Raw genomic sequence first — 12,147 nt, forward strand, 5'->3', positions numbered from 1 at the left:
ATTTATATGTTTGTTTGGAGAGACCCGTTGGGCGAGGCCCGTTTATATGTTTGTTGGGTGAGGCTCGTTAAGTATATATATTATATATGGTATTTTGAGGAACTCACTAAGATTTGTGCTTACAGTTGTGGATAAATGTTTTTAGGTACTCATCGGATCGTCAGAATATGAAGACGTAATTGTACACACACATTGGAAATTTTATGATTCGAGATTCTACGATTCTTTTCTATATAACTCTGATTATGAGTTTGAGTTTATTGAACAAATAGTCTTACATTGATTACTATTCTATGAAAATGGGTGTTTATATTAATTTTTTAAAAATTTGGTTTAAAAAATGGGACTTTACAATGTGACACCCTAATTTTCACCATTTTTACATGAAATAGTTCATACGTTCAACATAAATCTTTATATCAATAACAATGAATAATAATTTAGTAGCAACTTCTCATGTAAGCAACCACAAAACTCATAAAAAATCACACATTATTTGCGTTAGGACTTAACCAAATCTTGTGACGCTACTTACACCCCTTGTCGTTCTCAAGTCAAAACCCAACTTGGGTGTGTGTCCCATTTTCCGCTCATCTCCATCCAAATACAAATTATGTTGGTTGAGATATCATTTTTTCAATATATTTATCAATGAGATTCTAATTTTATAGCTCACCCCGGTTATTACACAAGAGATTAAACAATTTTTATTTTTAAATATTTGAAACAATTTCAAGGAATCCAATCGTCCACCGTTACATTCGTCCCTATTAATTGCTTTCGCACAATCAAATCCCTTTGGTCGAAGCTATTTAATTGTTTTGCCAAGCAACTATTTAATTGTTTTGCCGAGCAACTGGTAATACTAGATATGATGACAAGTTTTCCTAAGATTATACGGTATGATGGAGTTTTTACGCGTGAACACCGCCCCGAGTACTAGTAGGTGTCTTGTGGAGTAGCTTACACCCCTCATCGTTCTCAAGTCAAAACCCAACTTGGGTGTATGTCCCATTTTCCGCGCATCTCAATCCAAATACAAATTATGTTGGTTGAGATATCATTTTTCAATATATTTATCAATAAGATTCTAATTTTATAGATCACCCTGATTATTACACAAGAGATTAATCAATTTCTATTTTTAAATATTTGAAACAATTTCAAGGAATTCGATCGTCCACCATTATATTCATCCCTATTAATTGCTTTCGCACAATCAAATCCCTTTGGTCCAAGTTGTTTAATTGTTTTGCCAAGCAACTTGTAATATACTAGATATAATGACAAGTTTTCCTGAGGCTATACGGTATGGCAGAGTTTTCACGCGTGAACACCACCCTAAGTACTAGTGGGTGTCTCGTGGAGTGGCTTGTTCTACGATCGTTCACAGAGCTTCACAGAGAAAGAGAAACTTGATCTCTTCTTTCCTCTCTCGTTTTCTTTATTTTTCTTGACACTTCACTAGTAAACACCATTTCGAGGCAGCCACCATTTCATCAGTAACCAGACTTGATAGCCTAAGTTAGTATAAAATTTGATCTCGCTGATTACAAAAGGAAAACCGGACACTTCGTTTTCGTAAAAATGGCAGATAACGTAATTTTGAGTTTATATCTTTGTAACGCACACACTAGTCGGAGACATTTTAAAATAAAATAGACAACTTTATTAGGTTATAACTGATAAATGTTTCACTTCGATTATTTTAATATTAACTTATAACTATAAAATTATCTTAATAAACCTATCTCCGCGCTCATATGATACAAGGATACAAGCACCACACATACACATAAAACCAAAGGCTAATTCAAAAACATCATTATTTTAACGGTCCTAAAAGTTGTTTTAGCTTATTTAAATATTTTAATGGCAGGTAAATATATTTGAAGATTCATATATAGAATTTAATTTATTATTAAAAAAAAAAAAAAAAAAAAAAAAAAAAAAAAAAAAACTATTTATTTAAAGATAAAAATAAATTCAAGTGGCATATCCCCCCAAATCCAACTTCCATCTTTCTACAAATAATATTTACTCTTCCTTGCAACTAAAACAAAACGACATTTAACAACCGCCCTTTATGACCATCAATATCCCCACCTCCTCGCCGGACGATCTCCGGTCACCCCTCATCTTACCAGACGACAAAACCCACGTCGCCGGAAACCATGAAGCTCCCATCGAACGCCTCTGCATCGACGACATGTTACGCAAATACTGCGGCGAGTTTGGGTATTGGCAATTCAAGCACTTCGTCCTCACGTGTATAGGTTGGGCTCTCGAGGCTTTCCACACCATGGTCATGATTTTCGCCGACCGACAACCGGACTGGATATGCGAACCGGATTCCGACTGCGTTTCCGCCGCTGATGTTTGTGGGCTTCAGCCAGGTACGTGGTGGTGGGACGGTGGTTCTGGGATATCAACGGTGGCCGAATGGGGATTAATTTGTGGCCAGAAATATAAGGTGGGGCTTGTCCAAGCCTTGTTCTTCGGTGGCTGCATGATCGGTAAGTCTCTTATCTTCAACCACAAAAAAAAAAAGATACCACTGAGATAACGCCGGCGGTGTGACACGTCGGATTTGTCCGGTGAGTTATCGGTTGATGCATACAATAATAATTATGGTTCAGCCGCGTGGGTGGTTCTTCTGAATCTTTCTGACATCCATGAATGAATGGCGCCATAAAAAATTACATTGATTTAGTTAATATAAATATAATATATGTCTTTCAAGTTTGAACAACTACATATATATTCATATTTAGAGTAAATTACATTTTGGTCCACGTGGTTTACACCTATTCGCAGTCCAAGGTTTATAAAATGGTCATCATCGTTCGTCTTCATAGTTTTCAAAAATTGCATGTATAATCCGTTACATTAACTTTCCTTTTGTCAATTTCTTTTAAAATGACCATAGAACCTTTTTTTTAATTATATTTATACTTAATATTTTAAATCAATCACCAAACCACCACTATCAGTAATGTTATCATTGGACCCACTAACCACCTTACTACTATCAACACCACCACAACCAAATTGAAATCCCTAAACTAAAATGAATACTTAAGCGAAATCAAAATGAAAGCCCTAACCCACCATCACCACCAACAATCAAAGAATATGGAAGGAGAAGAGGTAGGTGGTGGTTTGACGGTGGTGGAAGGCGGTGGCAGAGGAGTAAGAGAGGAAAAAAAGAAGAGATAAGGTTGATGGCGATGACGGTTTAGTGGCATTACGTCTAATTCACGAGATTAAAAAAATAAAAGAAAAGAAAGTCAGAAGAGAAAAAAAAAGAAAATAAATGAAAATAATTTTTTTTTTTGTGTTCCCGAGTTTAAGCCTGTCAAATCGGGTAGTCGCGTCGTGTTTTTGTCTGACACAAGATGACACAAGAAGGTTTTATATAACAAGATACGATGTCGTGTTTTTTTTTTCACTAATACGAAAATGAACAAATTAAAACACGAAAACACGACATGATAAAGATAACATTATATAACCATTAATTTTTTTTTCCCGAAATTTAATTTCATCCCGATTTCGTTTCGTGTCGTGTATTTTTGTAATAAAGTATCATAAATTGACACCTCTACCCGAGTTGGAAAGAAGTAGAAGGAAAATTAATCATTTTTTTTATTTATTTTCAAATTATTCCAAATCGGAATGAAAGTTAAAAGAGAAAGTAATTATTACAATTTCTTCCACTTCACTCTTTTAATAAAACAACCAATTTCTTTTATTTTATTTTATTTTCATTTTCATTTATTTTCTTTCTTTTCTTTGGTTAAGTCAAAGGTAAGCTCTTATTTGATTTTTCTTTTCAACCAATTTATAGAAATGGTCCCTGGATTTAATAAAAATATACAATTAGGGGTACATTGGTCATTTCACTTGTAATAAGTAACGGAAATTTTAGACAATAACAACTTTAAGGAAAACACATGCAACTTTTGAAAATCACATTAGACGCACAACGTCGGTTTTTGAAAATCTGGAATTATAGATATAAATCATAAGGGTCTGTAATTCACTCTAATGTTTATAAGACTTAAAGATATTAAAATAAAGAAAAAATTGCAATAATGGTGTGTCAATTTTTGGTTTCAGTTAAAAAAAATTTAGACCCACATTATAAATGGACAATTGTATTTGATTTTGGACCACTGTACAAATAAAAAAATGGACTGAAATCACACATGTACGATTCATGGAATTTCCTTATAATAAAATATATATTTTAGTACAAAAAAGATATGATTTAATTTCAGTATAAATAAACTTGTAATTTTTTTTAAGGAAACAGATTCATATGTTTTCTTTAACATATTGTTTTTTGTTAATTTATATATTATTCATATATATAGTAGGTTGTATACTTGTATTATTTCAGTTTCAACTAGTTTATTTTTCAATTATATGCGTTTAAGAGAGATTATTTTATATTGAAGATTTATAGTTTATAATTGAAAGGAATTTAGAAAAAAAAAAATGTTATTATTTTTGGAATTTAAAATAAAATATAAATTTTCAACTAGCTTATCAATCAAGTCTCTTATATTTACCAATCGTTTTTATTATGATTCATAGTAATTCCTTGTAGCAATATAGAAACCCCTAAATAAAGTCAAAAAACTTGGATTTTCAACGTGAGAAAAAGATCACCTCACATGCTATTTTTTTGGAAATAAAAACAAAAAGTTATAAAGGATATTATACTCGAAAAATATAATCTTTAAATGCTACTTTGTGGCGAGATTTTAGAGTGTGCGTGGAAAGCGAAAGGAATCTTTACAGCGGACTTATGGGTTGAAGATGGATATCCATTGTTTCTGTCCAAGACCTTTTTCTGAATTAAAACATTTTTTTAATTACTTTTATTTACGACCAGATCTAGAGGTGGCAATCGTGTCGTGCGTGTCGGGTTCGTGTCGTGTCGAAACACTAAACGGGTTGAAAGTGTTTGACCCTAACCCGACCCATTTAATTAACGTGTCGTGTCATGTTAACCCGTTTATTTTCGTGTCGAGTTCGTGTCGGGTTTCGGGTTAGGGTTATAGCTGCAAATATGTCGTGTCATGTGAGGTTAAAAGATTGAGCATGTTGAAAGGGAAGGAGTTAGGTAGGTAGAAAGGAAAAACTAATACTTTAGAGGCAAAATAGTTGAAGTCATAGCAAGTTCAGATGAAAAAATTAAAAGAGTGAGAGTTGGGGAGGCGGATGACAAAGGTCATGAGGATGCGAGAGTGGTGAAAGAGACTGGGTAGTTTGGGAGAGAATGAAAAATTGAAATGAAGTCTTGATCTAGATGGCTAAGTCATTTCAACATTACAAAACAATTTAATTCGAAGGCTTTCTTTACTTATGGTTTTGATTTTGTATCTCTCTAGTTTGTTTAAATAATTCAAAAATACTTGCATATAAATAAATTGGTCATTTTCGAGTCATATTCGAGTTGAAATTCTCAACCCTAACCTTACCCATTTAATTTTCGTGTCGTGTCGTGTCAACCCGTTTATTTAAACGGGTTGAAATATCTTACCCAAACCCGTTTATTTCGTGTCGGGTTTCATGTCGTATCAATTTTTGCCACCTCTAACCAGATCTCACACCAAATATGTTATTTAAATTATTTAATGTATTAATTATTTATCGTGATACATAAAGTAATATCCTGAATCCAAAATCCTATTGAAAGCACAAAAAGTATATAAGATGAGTATGAAAAATGCACAAACAACACGACTCTGATCCGAAGTTGCCAAATTGGAATTTGGAACGTACTTTTTGTCCTCTTTTTTTATAATAGACTAATTTATAGTTTTGGTCCCTATAGTTTATATCTATCTACAATTCTAGTCTAAGTTTTTATTTTTTTTAATATTGCTCGTCTTATGTACATTAAAATCACTAAACATCCTTATCATTAAACTAAATAATAAAACCTTGAAAATTATATATTTTAAAGAGAAAATTACAAATTTAACCAGATACATTAATTATTTTGTGGAAAATAGCCAAAAAAAACTCAAATTGCAAAAATAACCCTTAAAATTGCAGATGGATTAAACTCATCTACGATTTTACCCTTATCTGCGAACGTACAAGTGCTTAAAGGACATACATGTTTTAGGCACTTGTACGTTCGCAGATGAAAAAGTTCATTTGTGATTTTGTGAAGTCCATCCGTGATTTCGTGGGATCTAGTATAAAAAGTTTTTTTTTCTTCATTTTTCACTCTTTCTTAAAGAACTATTTCTCTGCGATTTCCTTAGAACTATCATGGACGATTTCCTTAGAGATGTTTTCAACAAATTTTCCAAAAAAATAACAACAAAAATGATAATTTATTGAAAAATTTTATATAAAATAAGGTTGTTTTGTAGTCAAACCTATCAATTTCATAGTCAAAAATAAAAAATAAAAAATAAACGAAAATAAAATTCACAAAATTGTAGTTCAAAAGGAGAGGAAATCGCAGATGGACATAGTCCTTCTGCGATTTTAGACTGAAAAAGAGGTATATATACAGAAAAAAAAAAAAAAAAAAAAAAAACTGTGAACGTACAAGTGGCTAAAGCATGTCTGTACTTTGGTCACTTGTACGTTCGCAGATGGCATGGCGAAATCGCAGATGGATTATACGCATCTGCGATTTTAGTGGCTAAAAATACAATTTTAATTTTTTTTTTCTATTTTCCACAAAGTAATTAGTATATTTGGCTAAATTTATAATTTTCTCTATTTTAAAATAGAGAAAATGACAAAAATAGCCATTTACACTAATTACATTACAAAAATAACCAAAAAAAAATCGAAATTACAAAATTAGCCAATGATTTCACAGATGAAGATGCCCCATCTGCGAAATGAGCATCTCATCTGCGAATGTACAAGCACCTAAAACACAGTTGTGCTTTAGGTGCTTGTACATTTGCAGGTGCTTTTATTTTTTTTATTTTTTTAATTTTTTTCTGTATATATAGGGGTAAAATCGTAAATGGAATAGGTCCATTTGCGATTTACTCTCACTCTATCTGCGAAATTATGGTTTTTTTTGTATATATATATATATATATATATATATATATATATATATATATATATATATATATATATATATAGTTTGACTATAAAATGAATTGGTTTGACTATGAAATCATGTTGCTATATAAAAAGTTTTGTAGATTGTTTTACTTTCTCAGTCAAACCAATTCATTTCGTAGTCAAACTTAAAAAAAAAATACAAAAAAAAATCACAATTTCGCAGATAGAGTGAGATTAAATCGCAGATGAACCTATTCCATCTGCGATTTAACCCTTATATATACAAAAAAAAAAAATTAAAAGCACATGCGAATGTACAAGCACCTAAAGCACAGTTGTGCTTTAGGTGCTTGTAAATTCACAGATGAGATGCTCATTTCGCAGATGGGGTATCTCCATCTGTGAAATCGTTGGCTAATTTTATAATTTCGATTTTTTTTTTACTATTTTTATAATATCATTAATGTAAATGATTATTTTTATCATTTTCTCTTTAAAATATATGTTTTACTAAGCAAGTGAAGTGGACATTATTTAAAGATTTAAATTTTCAGGTGCCGGAGTATTCGGTCATCTATCGGATTCCAAACTGGGAAGAAAGGGATCTCTCACAGTAGTCTGCATACTCAACGCCATTTTTGGACTACTAACATCTCTCTCCCCAAACTACTTAACCTATGTCATCCTCCGATTTCTCACCGGTTTTAGCACCGGCGGCGTCGGCCTCTGTGCGTTCGTCCTCGCCACCGAGCCTGTCGGACCATCGAAGCGTGGTATGGCCGGAATGTCCACTTTTTATTTCTTCTCCGGCGGAATCGCCATCCTCGCCGGAATAGCTTATATTTTCCGAACATGGCGAGCCCTGTATATTGCTTCATCGATCCCTTCTCTCCTTTTCGTGTTTTTAATCCTCCCCCTCATCTCCGAATCCCCCCGATGGTACCTTATTCGAGGTCTACCAGATGAAGCTATGAGCGTCATGCGTTCGATTGCTGTCACCAACGGTAGATTTCTCCCGGAAAACGTGTATGTTTCCCGTGACGAAGACGCTAATCATGGTGGTGATCAGAAAAGTAACGAGTTAAGGTCGTGTGAAGCTGTGTCGGGATCGGTGTTTGACGCGCTTAAATCGCCGGTAACCCGGATCCGTTTGATTCTCGTAGTCGGAATCAACTTCACTTGCTCTGTTGTCTACTATGGTCTCAGTTTAAACGTGGTGAACCTGGAAACCAATCTTTACATGAATGTGGTAGTGAACGCGGTGGCGGAGATGCCGGCGTTTCTTTTCACAGCGATTTTGATTGACAAGTTTGGAAGGAAGCCGTTGGGGGTGGGGACGCAGTGGTTCAGCGGGATTTTCTGTGTCGCCGGAAGTTTTTTGGGTGGAAAAGGGGCTTGCAAGGTGGTGAGAATGGTGTGTGGTGTTTTGGGGATTTTTGGGATGGCCGGAACTTACAATCTACTGTTTATATATGCGATGGAGTTGTTTCCGACGGTGGTGAGAAACGCCGCCTTGGGATGTGCGACACAGGCGGCGCAATTTGGGGCGATTTTGGCGCCGTTTGTGGTGGTTATGGGTGGCGGGTTGCCGTTTATGGTGTTTGGGGTGTGTGGAGTCGTTGGTGGGTTTCTTACGTTTTATTTGCCGGAGACTTTGAACAAGCCGCTGTATGACACCATGAACGGAATGGTTGAAGGAGAGAATGAAATATTAGCATGAAATATGAATAGTGAAGACTATAATTTGTTGTTTTTTTTTTTCTTTTTGGTTTTTGTATTTATTTAACTAATCATGTGTTGTTTTTTATACAAAGTTTTTCGTGTAACGTACATGTATATTAATCGGAAAATTCGGTTTTTTGTGGTTCCTAGCATACCTGTTGGTGTGTCTTTCAGTGTGTTACTTTTGCAATAAGTTTATGACATGATAAACCTTTTAAAGAACATTTTCCAATAAGGATGATGAATAATTGAAATTGTAGGATGGATTGAATTGCTAAGGTATAAAATCATCTGTTCAAGAATAGCTAAGGTATAAAAAGAAATTTTGGATCTTATCATTATTATTATTATTATTCATTACTTATGTAAAGTAGAGGTATAAATGTTAATATATATAGTTTTTTTTCAGTGTTAATTAAAAATCTTCTGTAGAATCAATCCCTATGAATTTTGATAGTATTTTTATGAGTTTTATAATATCGACACTCTGAAATTTCTGTAGTTTGTATTGAGTTTTATATGTTGACAACCTCTGAAACTTTTAAAATATATAATACGTATGTTAGTTGGCATATATTTTACTAAAATATGACATTAGGACAGTTTCACAGGTAATTAATTTAGTATTGTTCAAGTATTATGAGCAACTTTACTTATATGATATAAATATGAAAAATTACACAACAGCCCTATGTATTGCCATTTTACCCTTGCAATCCTTAAAGTTTTTTCAATGTCTTTTAAATGAATAACGTTATTTTTTACCTTTTATCTGTTCATTTAGTCACCTAACCTAATACAACCAGTTTCATATGTCATGTACCATTTTTGTTTGTTCACCTTCCTAGTCACACTTGATTATATGACTTTTTAAATACAATTGGTTTCAAATTCCTCCGATTAACTCAACTCAAATGAATCATAGTTGTTTCTAAGGTTTTTTAACTACATCAAATTTCCAAACTCCTATCGGATGAATGTTCAATAAAATTACCAGGTACACGTTTACAAGATAAATGAAGAGAAACCTGAATTTGAGCTTCGGACTGAAATCGTTTTAGGGTTTTGGAGAATCACTTCGATGGAGGTAATGAAGGATGGACAGATTGACTATCTCTTTCGTTTTGGGAAGATGTGATTTTGTTGCTTCCATCCTCCTTCAAAGTAGTTGTCATCTCGCTTTCCCAACTATGGTCAGATATGAGAAGCCTCAATTTGAGCTTCGAACTAAAATCGCTCGAGGGTTTTGGAGAATCACTTTGATGGATGTAATGAAGGATAGGCAGGTGGAGTATCTCTTTCATTTCGGGATTAAAGATGTGATTTTGATGCTTCCATCCTCCTTCGAAGCAGTTGTCATCTTGGTTTATGGTCAAATATGAGAAGTTAATAAGGGTTTATAGGTATTGTAAGTCTTAATAATTCTAGTGTTTTTGTTGTTGCTATCAACTAGAGGACAACAAGAGAGAGGCCTCTTCAACTCTCTCTGAGAGCCGACCACAGAGGAATACAGGGTTTTATTGGATGTGAACTACGGTTTTTACTGTTGGCTCGAATCAACCATCAAGTTTTACAAATATTTGTTGGGTAATGAACACAATTATTCACACTTTTTGAGCCGATAGAAACCGATTTGGATCCGAAAAGGTTATGCAGCTTGAAGAAGATGATGAATAGGACCTCTATATGTGAGATCGTGTGTGAGAGAGAGAGTGTGTGTTTGTGACAATGTATGTGTTAAAAAGACGAGTCATTTCGTTTATAATAAACAAATAAATTAATAGATCAATTAAGTGAGTTGGCATAAAGGGGACTTAAAGGGTAAAGTCGCAATACATAATAAAGCCATTGCTTCATTTTGCAAATCAAAAGTTATTTTAATAAAACACATAATCGTTTACATATATCTAAAATAAACAAATTTCAAAACTTTCTTGCTCATGTGAATAATATACTAATCATCATCACCAGCATACCAAATCATATTTTTTATAGTTTGATAAATTAGTATTCATCATTAATAATCTTTAAACCAAGAATCACATTCAAGAAAGTTCATCGTTGACCATATTGACTGTTTCCATAGGTAGAAGGTGGTGATGGAGGAGGAGGAGGAGAATCTCTTGGCCTTGCATACTCTGCAAATATAACCCAACCATCCAAAAACTGCAACAACAAAAAAAAAAAGACCACAACAGAAATGACCATTAAGCCCTTTTCTCTTATTTTAGTCAATCATTGGGATTCAGACTACACAAAACACATGTAAAGTATTATCTATATGAGCACTTAATAATAGTGTATGTAAATATGAAATTACCTTTCCATCCATGCCCTCTATGCCAGCAGCAGCTCCTTCAAGGGTAGAATATCGTACAAAACCAAACCCCTTTGACCAACCTGAAGCACGATCTTTGACCACTCTAGCTGCATAAAGTAATTTTAAAAAAAGAATTAGAGTTCAAAAAACAGCATACTTTTGAATCAAGATCATATCTCATGGAGAAGAAACAAACCATGAACAACTTCACCAAACTTTTCAAAGCATTCTTTAAGTCCTTCATCAGTCGTACGTTTGCTAAGACCTGTATGTAACATCAACAGAGATGAAATCTTTAGAGTGTAAATGCATATGAAAAACAATATTTACAAGATTTGGATATATAGATACAGAAGGTAGTGATGCTAAATAATCAAAATAGAATCCAATCCTATGTTGCTCTGTAACTAAAAAGCATCTGTGGATTACAAAATTTGATCTTTTTAACATAATTAAAGAATCACTCAACATCAAGCACTAAACCACAAACATCTTTAAGAACATGAACTAGCAGTAATTCCACAATTGGAATTGAAAGACCTATGACTAATTGCATCACTTCTTGAGGCTAGAAGAGGCTCGTCGGTGTGAAAATTTTAAGGTAAGACAAATTTCTTCTACCTTTCATTCATTTATCATCGTAAAACATTGCAACTCCATGGATCATTGGATCAAACAAGTATATAAAACGATTAACATGGTAGGCGATTAATAAAGTAGGGTTTAACAAATATTATATATGCATAAGTACACAAGAGGAATTATATGACGAGATTAGAGCGTATAAAAATGAATAGAGACCGAAGGGAAGGGGGACGTGCCTGATACGAAGAGGTTGGTAGAAGGTTCAGCTTGCGGCCTCTGCGGTTGATTGGCGGTTTGTGAAGGGAAAGGGAAGTTGGTAGAAAGGGTTGAGAATAGCGATCTCAGCCCCCGGGGACCGGCAGCCGCCACCGTCGTCGCAGTCCGCATCGCCATTTTGGGGTTTAAGGGTTTTGGCAGAGTCCTTACGAGAAATATCTAGGGTTACTTTTGAACTTCCTGAC

The 12,147-nt window shown here is 33.9% G+C and overlaps 2 protein-coding genes across 2 annotated transcripts; one reads left to right on the forward strand and one right to left on the reverse strand.

Moving 5' to 3' along the window:
- The first annotated feature begins 2,012 nt into the window (after positions 1 to 2,012).
- On the forward strand, positions 2,013 to 8,930 carry OCT4 (organic cation/carnitine transporter4). The gene is made up of 2 exons (XM_078976060.1): positions 2,013 to 2,516; positions 7,614 to 8,930. The coding sequence occupies exons 1-2, from the start codon at positions 2,087 to 2,089 to the stop codon at positions 8,777 to 8,779; spliced, it is 1,596 nt and encodes a 531-aa protein (XP_078832186.1). The 5' UTR covers positions 2,013 to 2,086; the 3' UTR covers positions 8,780 to 8,930.
- Positions 8,931 to 10,637: 1,707 nt separating this feature from the next.
- Positions 10,638 to 12,147, reverse strand: LOC145015937 (RNA-binding (RRM/RBD/RNP motifs) family protein). Its single transcript, XM_078974404.1, has 4 exons — positions 11,923 to 12,147; positions 11,298 to 11,366; positions 11,102 to 11,208; positions 10,638 to 10,947 (listed from the first exon to the last, which is right to left on the reverse strand). Exons 1-4 carry the CDS (start codon positions 12,077 to 12,079, stop codon positions 10,837 to 10,839), a joined length of 444 nt encoding a protein of 147 aa, XP_078830530.1. The 5' UTR covers positions 12,080 to 12,147; the 3' UTR covers positions 10,638 to 10,836.

This window comes from Lactuca saligna, chromosome 9 (assembly GCF_052625555.1).
Source record: "Lactuca saligna cultivar CGN05327 chromosome 9, ASM5262555v1, whole genome shotgun sequence".
NCBI lineage: Eukaryota > Viridiplantae > Streptophyta > Magnoliopsida > Asterales > Asteraceae > Lactuca > Lactuca saligna.

What these genes read in the sequence shown, in the direction of transcription:
- LOC145015937 (XM_078974404.1), bottom strand. Translation starts at nt 12,079, where the DNA reads ATGGCGATGCGGACTGCGACGACGGTGGCGGCTGCCGGTCCCCGGGGG. An exon ending in TACCAACCTCTTCGTATCAG is followed by an intron (nt 11,367 to 11,922) that starts GCACGTCCCCCT and finishes TGTTACATACAG; the next exon opens with GTCTTAGCAAACGTACGACT. An exon ending in TAGAGGGCATGGATGGAAAG is followed by an intron (nt 10,948 to 11,101) that starts GTAATTTCATAT and finishes TTGTTGTTGCAG; the next exon opens with TTTTTGGATGGTTGGGTTAT.
- OCT4 (XM_078976060.1), top strand. Translation starts at nt 2,087, where the DNA reads ATGACCATCAATATCCCCACCTCCTCGCCGGACGATCTCCGGTCACCC. An exon ending in CTTCGGTGGCTGCATGATCG is followed by an intron (nt 2,517 to 7,613) that starts GTAAGTCTCTTA and finishes TTAAATTTTCAG; the next exon opens with GTGCCGGAGTATTCGGTCAT.